This window comes from Sus scrofa, chromosome 3, assembly GCF_000003025.6.
Source record: "Sus scrofa isolate TJ Tabasco breed Duroc chromosome 3, Sscrofa11.1, whole genome shotgun sequence".
Taxonomy (NCBI): domain Eukaryota; kingdom Metazoa; phylum Chordata; class Mammalia; order Artiodactyla; family Suidae; genus Sus; species Sus scrofa.
In genome coordinates this window covers 107,377,356-107,395,889 of record NC_010445.4, presented here as the reverse complement: position 1 = coordinate 107,395,889, position 18,534 = coordinate 107,377,356, and the positions used below count along the sequence as shown (strand labels likewise).

The window sequence follows — 18,534 nt, the reverse complement described above, 5'->3', positions numbered from 1 at the left end:
CCCTTTCCAGTATTTATTATTTGTAGACATTTTAATGATGACCATTCTCACTGTTGTGGGGTGGTACCTCATTGTAGTTTTGATTTACGTCTCTCTAATAATTAGTAATGTTGAGCATCTTTTCATGTGCCTACTGGCCATCTGTATGTCTTCTTTGGAGAACTGTCTATTTAGTTCTTCTTCCCATTTTTCAATCTTAAGATTAATTTTTAGAGTTGGGTTTTGTTAGTCAAAGGATATTAACATTTATTTATGACAGATTGCCAAGTCACTTCCAGAAATTATTTAACCAATTTATAGTCCCCCAATAATGTAGTTCACTGTTTTTTCTTTCTTTTTTGGCCGCCTTGTGGCATATGGAGTTATTGGGCCAGGGATCAGATCCGAGCTGCAGTTGCAGCCTGTACTGCAACTGTGGCAACAGTGGATCCTTTAACCCACTGCCTGGCAAGGGATCAAACCCTTGCCTCTGCAGTGACCTGAGCCACTGTAATTGGATTCTTAACCCATTGTGCCACAGTGGGAACTCCTCTCTGCCCATTTTTAATTTTTTTTTCTTTTAGTGGTTTCAAGTGTTAGATTTAAGTCTTTAAGTTTTGTATATAGTATGAGAAAATATTCTAGTTTCATTCTTTTGCTTATAGCTGTTGTGTTTACCCAAAATCACTTATTGAAGTGACCATCTTTTCCCCATTGTATTTTCTTGCCTCCTTTGTTTTAGGTTAATTGACCGTGTCTCTGTGTGTGTGTGTGTGTGTGTGTGTGTGTGTGTGTGTGTTTATTTCTGAGCTCTCTATTCTGTTCCATTAATCTAGTTGTCTTTTTTTTTGTGCCGTACCATACTGTTATGATTACTGTAGCTTTTATAGTACAGTTTGAGGTCAGGGAGCGTAATACCTTTGTTCCTCCTTTTCAAGATTGCTTTGGCTATCTGGGGTCTTTTGTGGTTCCACACAGATTTTAGGACTATTTGTTCTAGTTCTGTGAAATATGCCATGGGTATTTTGATAGATTTGCATTGAATCTATAGATTGCTCTGGGTAGTTTGGACATTTTTTTTCCCTCTTTTTACATCCATACCTGCAGGATATAGAAGTTCCCAGGCTAGGGATCAAATTGGAGCTACTACAGAGTCCTGTGCCACAGCCACAGCAACACCGGATGTGAGCTGTACCTGTGATCTGTGCTGTAGCTTGCAGCAACACGGGATCTTTAACTTACTGACAGGCCAGGGATCAAGCCCTCTTCCTCACAGAGACTTTCAGGTTTTTAATGCACAGAACCACACTGGGAACTCCCTGGACATTTTAGCAATATTAATTCATCCAATCCATAATTTGGTATCATCCTTAGTTTCTTTCATCAGTGTCTTATAGTTTTAGAGTACAGGTCTTTAACCTCCTTGTTTAAATTTATTACTAGGTATTTTATTCTTTTTGATTCAATTATAATTGGGATTTTCTTGATTTTTCTCTTTTTTTCCTTTATTTTTGTCTTTTTTGCCTTTTCTAGGGCCACTCCCATGGCATATGGAGGTTCCCAGGCTAGAGGTCTAATCGTAACTATGGCTGCCAGCCTATGCCAGAGCCACAGCAATGTGGGATCTGAGCCACATCTGTAACCTACACCACAGCTCATGGCAACGCCAGATCCTTAAGGCCAAGGATTGAGCCCTCAACCTCATGGTTCCTAGTTGGATTCGTTAACCACTGAGCCAGATGGGAACTCCTGATTTTTCTTTTTGATAGTTCATTATTAGTACGTATAAATGCAACGTATTTCTGTATATTGGTTTTGTATCCTGCAAATTTATTGAATTCATTTATTTTAAAAGTTTTGTTATTGGAGTCTTTAGAGTTTCCTAAATGTAGTATCATTTCATCTGCAAATAGCAATAACTTTGCTTTCTTCTCTTCTAATTTGGTGCCTGTTATTTCTTAGTCTTGTCTGGTTGCTGTGGCTAGAGCTTCCAATACTATGTTAAATAGAAGTGACAAGAGTGGGTATCGTTGTCTTGATCCTGATCTTAGAGGAAAAGGTTTCAGCTTTTCTTCATTGAGTATGATGTTAGCTGTATGTTTAACATAAATAGCCTTCATTATTTTGATATATGTTCACTCCATACCAACTTTGTTGATTGTTTGTATCATGAATGGATGTTGACTTTTGTCAAATGCCTCCTTTTCTGTATCGAGATGAGCATGTGATATCATTCTTGATGTTTTTCTCCCTGTGTGTTATAATCAAAATAGGATCTCTCCCCTGGCCCCCCAAAAAAACACACATGCCTGTGGCATGCCAAAGTTCTTGGGCCAGGGATCGAATCTGAGCCACAGCAGCAACCCAAGCCACAACAGTGACAATACTGGATCCTTTACCCACTGCACCGCAGGAGAACTCCACATCATTGTTGTATCTGCTATTTTATTATCTATTTTAAATACAAAATATATGATGAACACCTTTTCAAGTTAATAAACATACTTATAACCATTGCCTGGTACTCTTTATCCTCATAGTAACCTAGGCTAGGAACTTTAAGATCATCTTTGATGAGTTCATCTCCTTCATTCATTGTATCCAGTTTTAAGGATCAAGGTCTCCCATTTCTAACCCAAGGAATATCATGGATATATCCTTCCCCCTCTGATTCCACTATGTCTGTCCTATATCAGCCCTCTTCTAACCTAGATTATTGTAGTCATTTCTTACCTAATTGGCAATTATTCATATCTGTAACTTTTTTTTTTTGTCTTTTTGGCATTTCTAGGGCCACACCCATAGTATATGGAGGTTCCCAGGCTAGGGGTCCAGTTGGAGCTGCAGCTGTGGGCCTACGCCACAGCCATAGCAACATGGGATCTGAGCTGTATCTGCGACGTACACCATAGCTCATGGCAATGCCGGATCCTTAACCCATGAGCAGGGCCAGGGATCGAACCCGCAACCCCACAGTTTTTAGTTGGATTCGCTAACCACTGAGCCACAACAGGAACGCCAACTTTTTTTTAACTTTTTTTTGTCTTTTTGTCTTTTTAGGGCAGCACCTGCAGCATATGGAGGTTCCCAGCCTAGGGGGCCTAATTGGAACTATAGCTGCTGGCCTATGCCAGAGTCACAGCAGCTCGGGATCCAAGCCTCCTCTGTAACCTGCACCACAGCTCATGGCAACACCGGATCCTTAACCCACTGAGTGAGGCCAGGGATAGAACCCAAAGCCTCATGGTTCCTTGTCGAATTCATTTCCGCTGCACCATGACGGGAACTCCATATCTGTAACTTTTCTGAACTCTATTTTACTTATGTTTGATTGCTGTAGCTAAAACTCCTTATTTATGATTTTTAGAGCCCTCTGCTCTCTTTTTTCTTTGACCTCTCCTTTCTTTCTTCTTTCTGTTTTCCATTCTTTATATCCTTATTTCCTCTTTGTTTTCTCTCTTTCATTCTTTTTCTGGTCCCTGAAAATTCTGTACTTCTTTTTATATAGTAATATTACTTACTCTGTCCAAACATGCTGTGGATTTTAATGGCTGTTCCCTCAGCTTAGATTGCCTGTCTCTACCTTTTGAAATTTCATTTAACCACCAACCCTAGAACATATGCCATCTTCTTTTGATGTCTTCATCAGTTGGAATTAACACCTGTTTTCTCTGCCCTTTCAGTTCATTTTCCTTGTACTTCATTTGTATTCTGCCTTGGGTTATAATATGCCTGCCTTCTTCCTACATGGATTTCCCTTCTTTTTATATATATATTTTTTTTAATTTTATTTATTTATTTTTATTTTAGGGCCGCACCCACGGAAGTTCCCAGGCTAAGGGTCCAATTGGAGCTACAGCTGCCAGCCTACACCACAGCCACAGTACTCTGAGCCTCATCTGTGACCTACACCACAGCTCACAACCATGCCAGATCCTTAACCCATTGAACAAGGCCAGGGGTGGAATCTACATCCTCATGGATATTAGTCGGGTTCCTTACCGCTGAGCCACAACGGGAATTCCATATATATGTTTGTTTGTTTGTTTGCTTGTTTGTTTTTTGTTTTTTTTTAAAGTTACATTTTGGAGTTCCCGTCATGGTGTGGTAGAAACAAATCTGACTAGGAACCATGAGGTTGCAGGTTTGATCCCTGGCCTCGCTCAGTGGGTTAAGGATTCGGTGTTGCCGTGAACTGTGGTGTAGGTCACAGACGTGGCTCAGATCCAGTGTTGCTGTGGCTCTGGCGTAGGCTGGCAGCAACAGCTCCGATTCAACCCCTAGCCTGGGAACCTCCATATGCCAGAGGTGCATACCTAAAAAGACAAAAGACACACACATACACACAAAAAAAGTCACATTTTATTTAAAGAGTTATATTTTATTAACACTTTATATTGATAATCACTATTACGTGGTCTTTAAGGAGTATCAAGACATTAAATTTTCTCTTGTTTTAAAGAAAATACCAAGTACTTTTATAACCAAATCATAAATAAAATACTCATTTCTAATGGAATTTTCAGTATTATAATTCTAAGCAATCTCTTTCTTATGATTTTGCCCCTTTTAGGCTGGATCAGTTCATGTGAGAATTCGGCGAGATGCAAATGAACAAATGGTTCTTGCTCATGTGACCAACAGGCTGTACACACTAGTATCTACTCTGACTGTTCAGATTTTCAAAGATGATTGGATCAGGCCTGCATTACTGTCTGGGCCTGTTGCAGCCAATGTTCTCAACTTTTCAGATCATCATATAATCCCAATGCCTCCTTCAAAGTGTGCTGATGATTCAAACCCTGTCACATCGACTCCAGCTAAACCTAGTAGTCCACCTCCAGAATTTTCATTTAACACCCCTGGGAAAAACGTGAGCCCAGTTATTCTTCTAAATACACAAACAAGGCCTTATGGTTTGGGTCTTAATCATGGACACACACCTTATAGCAATATGCTTAATCAAGGACTTGGAATTCCAGGAATTGGAGCAACCCAAGGATTCAGGACTGGTTTTACAAATATACCAAGTAGATATGGAACAAACAATAGAATTGGGCAACCAAGATCATAATGTACTGTAATTTAATTTATTTTTTGAAGAATATTGACTCCTTGACTTCCAGTTTCTTTAGTAATCCAACATTGCATCGACTGTTCAATTGTTTACTCTGAATGTTAGAGAATTATAGACTTGTTCACATTTCATGAAACCAATGAAGCTATATTTTGGTAAAATGTATTTGGGTCAGTGAGAACCTTCTAAATGTTATAGGCTTTAAATAGGCTTCCTCTAGAGAGCATGTTTTTCTAAATTTGAATTTTGCCGTCTTTGGTTTTGTAGTTGACTGCAGTGTGATATAACATTACCTTTATAAATGAGAGCCACTTGATGGAGTGGATCTTTCACATTATTAAAATATAATACTTCAGCGAAATTTATAAACTTGCTTCTTGGGTACACATTTTAGGAAAGGAAAAAAATGTCCATTCTGAAAGTAAAAGTCTTTTTTATAGATTTTCCAAACTTAATTGCTACATTTTTCTTTGAAGTCTTTCTGAATTATGTCTTTCAATGTAAAAGCAAAAATTTTTATCCGAAATTTTAGAACATATTCTACTCTTTGGCATAATTAAAAATTTTTAATTATCGGTTTTTGTTTTTCTCATTACAAAATTTCAATACACTTGCAAATGGCCCATCATTCTCCAAATGTTTTACATTGTTAAATAAATACCAAATACTTAGGTGGTATGCAGTGAAGGAATCCCAGTTTTCTGTCTTACATTATGTCTGACATAATGATGGATTTATCTTTTTTGTCATCTTTTATTGAGTGACTTTAAGTTCTCATTTTATTAACAGAATATATCACATATATTACCAAAATATGTGGAATTCCATACATAATATGCAGTTTGATCTTTTTTTCAAAGTTGCATGGATATTTTGAGTTTACATTATATAATTTCACCAAAACAGTGGACCTTAGGTTATAGAATATAGTATTGTTAGATCTGCAGTAGGCAGTTTCTGACTTCATTTTGCTTTGTTGAAAATGGTGAATTGTTAATTATAATGAAGTATGAGAATCATGTAGTTTTTTTTTAATTATTTTCTAAATGCAAATGTTAAGGACTTTCCTACATGGCCAGTATTGCTTATAAAGAGTATAGCAGGCAGCAGTCACAAATTACCTATGAAGTTTTTGTTTTTTATTTCATTTTCTCATGAGTTTTATAATTAGGTTTTATAAGTGGATTTTGAGAATGGATTGAATTTTTCTAGAATCTAGTACTCCTGGAGATTTTATGATATTTCTAGCCATTAGGAGCGATCTAGAGAAGTTTTTTTTGTTTGTTTGTTTTGTTTTGTTTTGTTTTTTTAGAATTTGCCAGTTTCTGCCATCAATTCATCCTCTTAAATGTAAGCAATACTCTCAAATCCTGTTTCTTCACAGTAGGATAATAAGCACCTAAGAAACCATCCCTGTCAAGCAAAATTGTAGGCATCCTATGATATTAACAGACCATGTCCCAAATACCTTGCTTGATGAGGAGTTGACCATTATCTTTGACATCTGCAACCCTGTTCAGGCATTTGACCTGCTGAAGAAATAGAATTCATGCTACCTTGACTGCCAGGGAAAGTAAAACTTTGTAAAATATGATAAGGCAACCTGTTCCTTGTCCTTTGTCTTGTGTTCTTCAACGATTATTATACCTATTATTGGTCTACTATTACAGGGTGGTTTTTCCTCCATTGACCTCATCTAACTGTGAATTTGGGTCATGAATGAAATCTGAAGAACTGCCAGGTACTGAGTGAGGATTAAGAGGTATGTGCTGCCACCCTGTGCTTGTCTTCTCCATCTCCAGGGAATTTTTAAAGTGCCCAGGTACTGAACACACTTCTGTGTGAGGTTAAATGCCTACTTCCTTGACCCCCATTCAGAAGTAACACCTTTTGTCCTACCAAAGGTGCTTTGATATCCACCTACACTATTGAAAAGTTGCCTGGAGATTCTGAAAGAATTGGCTCTACTTGTTGAAATTGTCATGCCAACTGCTGGAGGTGACACTGTTCCAGGCATTATTATATAAAGAAGTCTTAGTTGCCAAGCCCTGGCCAGGTTTGGGATGTGAACATAAATAAGTTGGCCAGGATAGTCCTAGATGCAGTAGCCTTACCTCTAAAATCTTGCCACAGAGTTACTTGAAGCTAGACAAAGAAGCAAGTTTGAATTAAATACTTGGTCCATGATTGTGATTAAGAGCAAACTCCATGGAGTATGATTAATTCTGTTTGAGAAATTGCTGTGTATTGATAACACACTGGACTGGAAGACACGATTTGAATTCCAGTCCTGATGGTGCCACTATATAAGTAGTTTTGTAATCATAAGCAAGTCATTTAACTTCTCTTTATCTTTCTTATTTGTAAAGTTAGGGTGGGGAATGAAGTAGTTGATTTGTAAACTGTCGGCTCTAAAATTGTATGACTAAATTTGCAGAATATATGCCCCACTTGTGAAATAGAATATTGTACCCAGAATTTCTTTTCAGCAACTACCTCAACATACAAGCCAAGTGTGACCTACACCAACACCCGAGCCATTAATTTGAGATGCCATGAGTACAGAAGGTAAACTGAAGGCTAACACCATTTTGGTTTTTGTTTATTTTTAGAGTTGTGTAGACTTAAATCTGTTTAGATTAAACAGATTTTTCTTAGACTTCTTTCTTTGTGTGGAAGGATTATTTTTGGAGGTATCGGAGAAAAGATTAAGACAGGGTCAGAAGAATGGGGTCCATTTTTTCTTTCTTCCATAATCTCTGTAGTCACAGATGGAATTCCATACATGCATCAGCAGCTGGAGAGGACCCGAATTTCAAGCTACTCAGAAACTGCTAATTTTTTGCTTAACTAAAGAATGCTCATCTTTTTGGAAAGTCTAATCTTCTTATATAAGAATATACTTTTTACATTCCAAGTTGTTTAAATTAAACTGTTTGAATAAAGAACATACATGGAGTTTTCTCTCTGCTTTTAAGTAATTTTGGCCTGTTTTTTTTTTTCAATAGCTGTTTGTTGGTAACTTAATTATATCCTATTCAGCAAATGTTTGTCGAGAGTCTAGTACATACTGGGAACTGCGCTAAGTAAGCGTACATACATTATATCAGTTTTGGGGACCTGCTATTCTTGGGACCAAGGGGAACACTAGGATGAACAGGAGTCCCTTTCAAGTAGCCCATAATCCTAGTAGAAGTGATAAGAACACCAGAACCATTTTATGCATCATCAAATTAAACTCCCTCCCACTTCCTCTTCTTCTTTGGCATCATTTTCCTGGCATCCTCCTCTTTTCCTTCTTTTTTTCTGAATGTTGAAACTAAGAAAGATTTCCATGAAAAAAGCCAGCTAAGGAGATGATGGTGCTGTCCACCGACCAGATGTCAGTAAAAGAAGAAAAAGTTTAGAAGGGGTAAGTTAGGCAGACACTGTTGAGAAGGATCATTTTGAGATGTATAATGGATTGCCATTTACTCTCAGACTATTGCACTGTATGCGCAAAGATTTTTTAAAATTACCAGGCTGAAAGTAATGGGATCCCCGGAACATTCATGGGCTTAGGGTGTCCTTTAAGCAGTTACTAGTTTAAAAGCAGCTTTAATAACACTGACTTCATCATTATCAAATTGCCACCCAGCAAGCCTAGCTTCTTGCAAAAAAGTTAATTTGGATAATGCATGGCCAAGTTTTCTGACTCGTGATGTATCAGGTAGAAGTCTTTCAGTACTGAAGTCAAAAAACACCAGTTGCTTAAGATTCTCAAATACACCCATGAAGGCAAGCCATCTGTCACTGCTCACACAATTTCCCACCAAATCCAACTGCTGGAAGTTTTTCAGAGAGTTCTTTTCAAACAATACACCTGATTAAAAAAAAATTAAATTAAGTAGGTTAGCTGCAAGCAAAACAGCTTCTTTTTTGGTTTTGGGTTTTTTTGTTGTTGTTGTTTGTTTCTGTTTTTTGTTTTAAGAGAAATGGCCATGTTTGGACCAGTGATTTGCTTCTGAAAGAAATTAGAATTCTCTGTAGTTAGAGCAGCGATTGTGAGCCTGGCCCATTATATTTACAAATGATATTTTTCCTAAAGTGTAAGGGAATCTGATAAATAGTAATTAATAGTATAGCACACAATGTAAGTGAACCATATATTTTTTCCTTTTCCTGATTGTTCCAGGAAATGGAAGATTGCATTAAAAAAAAAAAAAAAAAAAAAAAAAAAGCAGTGAGATGCTTATTTTGGCCATGCCTGTGACCTGTGGAAGCTCCTGAGCCAGGGATTGATAGGGACTGAACTTGTGCCACAGCAGCAACCTCCAGCTGCTGCAGTAACAATGCTGGATCCTTAACCCATTGCACCTGGGATGCTATTAATATGTTCATTACTTGTTTTTAAAACTGGAGCCAAACTTTAGCAATATTAGGTCATTTCCTTTTTGGAGAAATGAACTCTACCTAACTCTTGTTTCTTTGAATATGAGATGTTTCTAACTGTAAATTTAAATTATGCCTCCTTCAATATCTCAAGATTTGGACTTTGGGGGTGGTTATTTTTAACCCTCCCTAGACCCTTCAGGAACCCTCTCCATTCCTTAAAGAATAGGGCACTCTGTATTACCTCCTACACAGGAAAGGTAGATATCCTAGCCATGACTACAAAGTCAAAGATAACATCCTAAGGAATAGAAGGTTTGTTTGTTTTTTTAAAAGGAGGTTCCTAGGTTTGAAAGACTACAAACCTAGCACAGAGCAAAGCCAGCACAGCTGCCTGGACTGCCCACTTCTGAGTGTTACAGGAGAGGAGAATAAAGCTCTGTGTTCTGTATGCCCAGGTATTGTTGGGTCCTTTGTTACACCAGCTTAGCCTATGCCCATCTTAACTTATACCCAGGGCCTCATTTTCTCCTCACTTCCTCCTTCCCAGAAGAAGCTCTTCTTTCTTCCTTGTAGGTAACTTTCTTCCTGCTCTCTCTTGTGTCTCATGTTCAAGTCCTCTCTGCTTTTGCCTCTTCCCCATGTGCTTCTTAGCATGTCACATGCTAAGTCAAAATGCTGGTTGTCAGTTAGTATGTCTGCACATAAACCAAAGAGCAATTTCATTTCTCCTTGACTAGCAGAACAGGTTGTACCACATAAAAGGAACTTTAGCAAAGAGTTTAAAGCCCATGGAGTTCCCATTGTGGCTCAGCGGTTAATGAACCCTACTAGTATCCATGAGAATGGGGGTTTGATTCCTGGCTTCACTCAGTGGGTTAAGGATCTGGCATTGCTGTGAGCTGTGGGTCATAGAGGGAGCCTGGATCCCGCGTTGCTGTGGCTGTTGTGTGTGCTGGCAGCTACAGCTCCGTTTAGACCCCTAGCCTGGGAACCTCCATATGCTGTGGGTGAGGCCCTAAAAAAAAAAAAAGAATTAAAGCCCATTCCACCCTCAGAGGGTGGGGTATTTATATAAGCTATCTGCTAAGCTTTAAGAATGGTTTTAATAAGAGCGCTTCTTGGGAATTCCCATTGTGGCTCAGTGGGTTAAGAATCAGTGGGCTAATATCGATGAGGATGCAGGTTTGATCCCTGGCCTTGTTCAGTGGGTTAAGGAGCTGGTGTGCTGCAAGCTGCGGCATAGGTCACAGATGCGGCTCGGATCTGGTGTTGCTTTGGTGTAGGCCAGTAGCTGCAGCTCTGATTCCACCCTTAGTCTGGGAACTTATGTATGTTGCAAGTGTAGCCCTTAAAAAAAAAAGAAAAATTAAAAAATAAGAGTTCTTGGATAATTATTAGAATGTGCACAAGCCCAGGAGCCAAGAACAAGCAATGTAATCCATAATCAAGGGCATGTATTCTGTTCATTTTATCTGCTGTGTTTTTGTCATCCCGAGGAGCAGACTACTGAGAGGAGGGAAATCTGTGACATTTAGAGTTGTAGGCTGTATGTGGGCTGTGCAGAATGCAAGTAGCTTGATCTAAATCCCAGGCAGAATCTCAAATCCTCTGGGTAGAAGGATTCTGATCCTTGAAGCGTTTCTACATCCTAAGCAAAATTCTAGTGCTGCCAGAGACCACCGTGTAGTTCTCCTGAGCCAGAGCTCTTAACATTTATTCATTCATCAAACATTTTTGAGTGCTTGCTATGTAACACGGATTGTGCTGGGTGCTTGGGCTATGTGAAAAGGACAGACATGGTCCTTGTCTCATTGGGTTTACAGTATAGTATGAAAACACATTGTATGCGTGTTTAGATGGGTGATAAGTGCTGTGGTAGGTCAGGGTGCCCTGGGAACACACAAAGACAATAGGCCTTAAAGGCCCACTTTGTTCTCAGAACAATGGCAGTGGGGTTTACATGCTCCAGGAGCAAGACTGAAGGATCCTTCTCAAGAGAAATTAAACTGCCTCTGAGGAAAGAACCTAGAAAGGAAGAGCCGTCTTGCTTTCCTGATCACCCACCACGGGACTTAACCCTTTTCTTCAGGCACATGGAGCTTCCTATAAACTTGTGCCTCCCTCTAAAAGAAGAGTTCAGGAGAACAGCCTCCAACAAGGAAAACGGGACTAAAAGCCAAAGAGCTCCAAAGAAATGAGGCAACACGGAATAGGAAAAATGAACTTCAAAAACTTAGTTTTTTCACAGACCCTAAAAAGTTACTGTGTTTAAGCTAAACAAAATAAGATGCATTTTTTAAAGAATACAATTAGAGGAGTTCCCGTCGTGGCGCAGTGGTTAACGAATCCGACTAGGAACCATGAGGTTGCGGGTTCGGTCCCTGCCCTTGCTCAGTGGGTTAACGATCCGGCGTTGCCGTGAACTGTGGTGTAGATTGCAGACGCGGCTCGGATCCCGCGTTGCTGAGGCTCTGGCGTAGGCCAGTGGCTACAGCTCCGATTCAACCCCTAGCCTGGGAACCTCCATATGCCGCAGGAGCGGCCCAAGAAATAGCAACAACAACAACAACAACAAAAAAAAAAAAAAAAAAAAAAAAGAATACAATTAGAAAGCAAGAAAGAGCACTTGGAAAATAAAAATATGTATCAGGATCCATGTGGCAGAATAATTGAGCCTGGGATTTACCACTGAGCTTCTACAACACGAGTAGAGTCTATGATGGTTCTTTTTTTGAGAACAAACTAGAGTGGTGTTCAGATGTGGTGGCTGTCGTTTTGAGAACATGCTGGATAACAGAGTCCAGCCTCAGCGTTTAAATTAAAAGGTGCCATTTAAAAAAGGGTTAAGTTACACCCAGTGAAATAGATCCCTGAGCTAGCAGTAATTTCTGATAACCCCAGATTGTTATTGGTCTAGCAAAAATATATGGGAAGAAGTTGTAATTCTAAAATGGCAAATAAAGCTTTAGGATTGAATAACCTCTAAGGAAGAAGACCAGAGAGCCTAGGACGAAGTTCTAAGAAAAACTGGGAGCATCTACCATCTATGTAGAGGAATTGCCACTGCAAAGGAAACTGAGAAATAACCATGGTAGCATGGAAGTCAAGAGAACATTTTGAGAAGGAAGGAGTGCTCAGTGTCAACTTTTACGTGGGCAAGTCAAAACTTTGGAAAAGGTCACTGAATGTCACTGAATATCCACTGAATTAAGCCACAGTCAGGAGTGTGGAAAGTTGGCTGGAATGAGTAGGAAGCAGAGAATGATCAGGCAGTGGAGATGTACTAAGCGTACATATGTTTTTGACTTGAAGGGAAGGGGAGAGAAAATTATTGCCATAGGAGGAAGATAGGATTCAGAAAGAGCTTTATTTAAAAAGAGAGATTTGAGCATCTTTAAAAACTGATAGGAAAGAGCCAGTAAGGCAGGGCATAATTAGTAAAATGATGTCTTAGAACAGGAATGAGGGCAGGGCTGGGATCTCAAGCAGAGCTACAGCAGAGACTGCACTTACATGGGAGGGGAAAGACCAACTATGATGTAACAGGAGAAGGAGAGAGGGGAAAAATGTCAGTGGAAGATTGGTAGATTAAGGAGAATAAAATTTGAAATTCTTTTTGTCAGACAGTGCTGCAGACAGAGGCACAGTAAGATTGCCAGGAGACATTAGGAGAGTTTGTGTTTAGTTACTGTTTTAATTGACCTTAGGTATTAAGAATTGAATAGGTCACTAATTTCACCTACTCCTATATCTATCACTTAGCCTGAGAACAAGAACATGGATAAAAACTTCAGGAGTTCCCGTTTTGGCGCAGTGGTTAACAAATCCAACTAGGAACAAGGAGGTTGTGGGTTCGATCCCTGGCCTCGCTCAGTGGGTTAGGGATCTGGCATTGCTGTGAGCTGTGGTGTAGGTCGCAGACGCGGCTTAGATCCCGCATTGCTGTGGCTCTGGCGTAGGCCAGTGGCTAGAGCTCCAATTGGACCCCTAGCCTGAGAACCTCCATATGCTGTGGGAAATGGCCCTAGAAAAGGCAAAAAGACAAAAACAAAACAAAAAGAACTTCAATTTATTAGGTGGTATCCCCCTGTTGTACACCCTTGCCCCCTCCTGACCCAAAGAAACTACTACTCTGATGTGCATGTTATTCTTTAGTATTTAAAAAACCCAGTTTTGACAGGTACTGTGTATCTTAAAAATACATTGCTTAGGGTATACTTTTTTTGAGATATAATATACATACCAAAAAATTCACCCTTCTAAAATAATACACTATAGTGGTTTTTTAGTATATTCTAATTCCAAAACATTTTGATCACTCCTAAAAAGAAACTGCTGTCATTAGCAGTCACTTCCATCCTACCCCTGGCACTAGCAACCACTTTCTGCCACTATAGTTTTGCCTATTTTGGACATTTCATATAAATGGAATCATACAAGATATGGTCTTTGGTGGTGGTTTCTTTCACTTAGTATGATATTTTTAAGTTTCACCCATGTCGTAGCTGTTCTACTACTTTTTTCCCTTTTTATTGCTGAGTAATACTCTATTGTTTGGATATACCACATTTTGTTCACTCATTCAGTATTGATGGACATCTGGGTTGTTTCTACCTTGAGGTTATTAAACATGCCATGAACATTCCTGTACAAGATTTTGTATGAACACTTATTTTCATATCTCTCAGGTACCTCAGGGTAGGCTTGGTGTAGTCTTTTAAAGCAGTACCAGAATATTTTCTAAAGCAGCTACATCATTTTACAGTCCACCACCAGCATATGAATTTTCCAATTTCTCTATGTCCTTGTCAACACTTGTTAGTATCTGTCTTTTTTGTTATAACCATCCCAGTAGATGGCAAGAGGCATTTCACTATGGCTTTGATTTGCACTTCTCTAATGACTAATGAGGATGAGTATCTTTTCTGGTGTTTATTGCAGACATATATTTATGTCTTTATAAGATGAAGATATATATCTTCCCTGGAGAAATGCCTATTCAGATCCTACTGAGCGAGGCCAGGGATCAAACCCTCAACCTCATGGTTCCTAGTTGGATTTGTTAACCATGAGCCATGATGGGAACTCCATAAATTTCTAATTTTACAAGGCAGAAAAACAACAGAGTAAACTCCAAGATGGTAAGAGTAAACTCCAAGATGGTAAGAGTAAAAAATAAGTGAAATAGAAAACAAAAATATGATAAAAAAGATTAGTAAAGCTTAAAGCTGGTTCTTTAAAAAGAGTAATAATACAGATAAAAGCAAGACTGATCAAGAAAAAACAGAGTGACGTAAATAATTTCATTAGTCAGAATGGAGATAGGCATTCCCTTTGCGGGTCAGTGGTTAATGAACCCAACTAGGGTCCATGAGGACGAGGATTTGATCCCTGGCCTCATTCAGAAGGTTAAGGATCTGGCGTTGCCATGAGCTGTGGTGTAGGTCACAGACATGGCTCGGATCCCACGTTGCTGTGGCTGTGGCGTAGGCTGTCGGCTATGGCTCCAATTAGACCACTAGCTTGGGAACCGCCATATGCTGCAGGTGCAGCCCTAGAAAATACACACACACACACACAAAATGAAATTAGAAATATATTTTTCAGCCTTTCTAATACAAGTATTTAAGACTATGAGAATTTTATTCTGGCCCTTCTTTTGCTGCATGTGACAAGTTTTGATGTATGATTTTTTTTGCCCTTCGGTTGTAAATGTTTTTGTTGAAGCTTGTCACTATTAACTTGGAGTGTGTATATATACCAAATGGTGTGGTTTTCTCCAGTAGCCTGAGGGTAGGTATGCAAAAATGGAAAACTAAGGACAATCCAGGCTTGGGTTGTTTTTGTTTTTTGTGTTTTGTTTTCATTTTCTTTTCTTTTATGCCCAGGGCATACTGAAGTTCCAGGCCAGGGATTGCACCCATGCCAGGGCAATGACAATGTGGAATCCTTAACCTGCTGTACAGCTGGGGAACTCCCATGCTTGGGGTTTTGCCTGCAAAGTACAACCTCTGTATCTAATTTCATGCTTAACCTCTGTATCTAATTTCATGCCTTACTTCCACATTTCATTTTCTCCCTGCATCTCATTAAGTAGTCTTTACTTATAGTCTTTGTCTCTCATTACAGTTTCTTCACTTCACTACTGCATTTATCACACACATCCATCACTAAATGCCATTGCCTAGATTGAGTTGTAATACTGGGCCATGAGAGTTTCGGTTATTATGAGAGAATGTTTGCAAGGATGAAGGATGGAATTTAAACTAGGTGGGAAAGGAAGCCAAGATAGACAGAGGCTATTCAATAGTTCAGTAGGAAGATAGTAGTGGGCTCAAAGGACTGGAAGTCCCACTGAAGTGAAATGAACTGATGACGAGGAGTCATTGAGTAACTAAGATGGATATGTAGAAGGTTATTGTTTGAGAATGGATTATCTGAATTTAACATCTTAGAGGTAAAACAATTTTAAGTGAATTATCATCATCTTATAATTCCATGCTCACAGAGCAGATAGGTAAAGGAGAATGGAGGGGAAGGACCAAAGAGGAAGTTCCTGAATGTTGGCTGAGTAGTTTCACATAAGTGGCATCTTCTAGGTTGATGACGAGTTAGAGGGTGAGGAATTCTGCAAGACAGTTGCCAAAGGCTTCAGTGAATAAGAAAAGGTGACAAGAAATTCATAGCAATAAGAAAGGACAAACTCTAGTCAAGTGGCCTAAGCTTCATGGAAATAGGGATCCTTAACGAGGTTAGAGGAGTGGACCGGAAGGGCAGTGAGAATTAGAACCTGCCTTGCTCTGGACTCTTAACAGGCATGAAAATCAAGAGAATAAAAAGTGACTACTGATGAGAACAGTAGGGGGGAGCCAGGCTTCCAATAGGGCCAGGAGGTGTCTAAAACTTTTGTAAAAAGATACTTTTCTGAAAATACTCCCTATATGTCTTATCTACCCTGTATCTCATTAAACACCGTCCATCCCATGACATGTTTCCTCCCTGCTTCTTCCTGGGTAGCCTTTATTTCATTAGACTCTCCCATCTCTTATTACCAATCTGCAGTTTATCTGAAGGCATATTGCATCTCATCTATCACACATACCATAAGGTGATGGGAATCCCAAAGCCAAGTCTGATCAGGAGAGGTACTGTGGACCAGAGCCAGAAAACTTATGCTAGAGGTTTGAATAGTTGGTTGGTTAGGATGTTGTAAAGAGGTTGTGAAATGCTACAAGTGTGTTTTAAAAATTTTGGATGATTTTATATATAAGAATATAACACTATAATTCAGTTTCTAAGAACCCAAGCTAGCCTATATTTCATGGCAAATTGTGGAAGTGCTATAAGTTCATTTGTTCATTCATACAACAAATACTTATTGAATGTCCACTGTGGGATATAGACACAGTATCAGGTCTAATGGCCTGGGTTCTGTTCTCACAGTTTAGTGGGGCAGATAGATATATGAATACATTCTCTAAATTCAAATGATAGGTGCTCTACTAAAAATAAGGTGTTGTCTGTGTATAATAGTGAAAACCACTGTTTAAAAAAACCTGGATTGCATACAAAAACATTGGAAGGTTGACATGTGTAATAAAGCTGAACATATGCTTACCGATAATCTGTAACCCATACCCACTCATATGGAGGTAACCAGCAGATATGTGGCCATATGTTCACCAAAAGATATATATAAGGATGTTCATAGCAGCACTTTTCATAATATTCAAAAACTAAAAATTACTCAAATGCTTATCAACAGTAGAATGGGAAAATCAGTTGAGTTATATTCATGCAAGAGATTTTATATCAATGAGAATAATGAGGCATGGCTACACATAATAGTATGGATAAACCTCATACATATGATGTCCAACCAAAGAAAACACAAAAGGATACATACTGTACAATTCCATTTATGTACAATTTAACAAGAGCCAAGACTAATCTGTGATGTTAGAAGTCAGGATAGTCGTTACCCTAGGGAGAATGGAGCTAGAAATCTGATAATCTTGTTTCTTGATCTGGATCCTAGTGACATGGGTGTGTGAACCTTATGAAAATTCATTGTACTATCTACTTAGGGTTTGTACATGTTTCTGTGTTATACTTCAATTAAAAAGTACAAAAACAGGATTTCCTGTCGTGGCTCAGTGGTTAACGAATCTGACTAGGAACCATGAGGTTGCAGGTTCGATCCCTGGCCTTGCTCAGTGGGTTAAGGATCCGGCACTGCCGTGAGCTGTGGTGTAGGTCGCAGACACGGCTCAGATCCCCACGTTGCTGTGGCTCTGGCGTAGGCTGGCAGCTACAGCTCTGATTAGACCCCTAGCCTGGGAACCTCCATATGCCACAGAAGTGGCCCTAGAAAAGGCAAAAAGACAAAAAAAAAAAAAAAAAGTACAAAAACAGGGAGTTCCCTGGTGGCTAGGTATCCAGTGTTGTCACTGCTGTGACTCTGGTTACTGCTGCGGTGTGGGCACTGCCAGAGCGCAAAAAAAATGAACCCTGATTCTGGCTTCTTCTGCCTTTTTTTTTTTTTTTTTTTTTTTTTTAATCACCCAGGGGCAGCATATGGAGTTCCCTGGTAAGGGATCATATCTGAGCCACAGTTGCAACCTATGCTATAGCTGCAACAACACTGGATCCTTTAACTCACCATACCAGACCTGGAATTGAACCTGAATCATGGTGCTGCAGAGATACCGCTGATCCTATTGCACAACAGCAGGAACTCCTTCTGCCTTTTTTTTTTAAAGGCGGATAGAAAGAAACAAATATGAGAAAGAGAAGGGCTTTTTATTTATTCATTTATTTTTATTTATTTACTCTTTGCCATTTCTTGGGCTGCTCCCGCGGCATATGGAGGTTCCCAGGCTAGGGGTTGAATCGGAGCTGTAGCCGCCTGACCTATGCCAGAGCCACAGCAACACAGGATCCTAGCCGCGTCTGTGACCTACACCACAGCTCACGGCAATGCCGGATCCTTAACCCACTGAGCAAGGCCAGGGACTGAACCCGCAACCTCATGGTTCCTAGTCGGATTCGTTAACCACTGTGCCACGACGGGAACTCCTCTTCTGCCTTTTAAGATGACTTAT

At 39.4% G+C, this 18,534-nt stretch overlaps 2 protein-coding genes across 6 annotated transcripts in view; one reads left to right on the top strand and one right to left on the bottom strand.

Moving 5' to 3' along the window:
* SLC30A6 (solute carrier family 30 (zinc transporter), member 6) overlaps nt 1–8,015 on the top strand; it is a 38,456-nt gene extending 30,441 nt beyond the window's left edge. For 3 of the 5 annotated variants that reach the window (XM_021085562.1, XM_021085563.1, XM_021085561.1), the window contains one exon: nt 4,553–8,014. In XM_021085562.1, the coding sequence (XP_020941221.1) occupies nt 4,553–5,053 (501 nt within the window). In that variant the 3' untranslated portion in view covers nt 5,054–8,014. Of the gene's footprint in view, nt 1–4,552 lie in introns of all 5 variants that reach the window. The other 2 variants (XM_021085560.1, NM_001137623.1) reach the window with 2 other exon arrangements.
* The window catches only part of NLRC4 (NLR family CARD domain containing 4), a 31,441-nt gene continuing 19,239 nt past the window's right edge, over nt 6,333–18,534 (bottom strand). The window contains 1 exon segment of the mRNA XM_021088408.1: nt 6,333–8,918. Within this exon segment, the coding sequence (XP_020944067.1) occupies nt 8,626–8,918 (293 nt within the window). The 3' untranslated portion in view covers nt 6,333–8,625.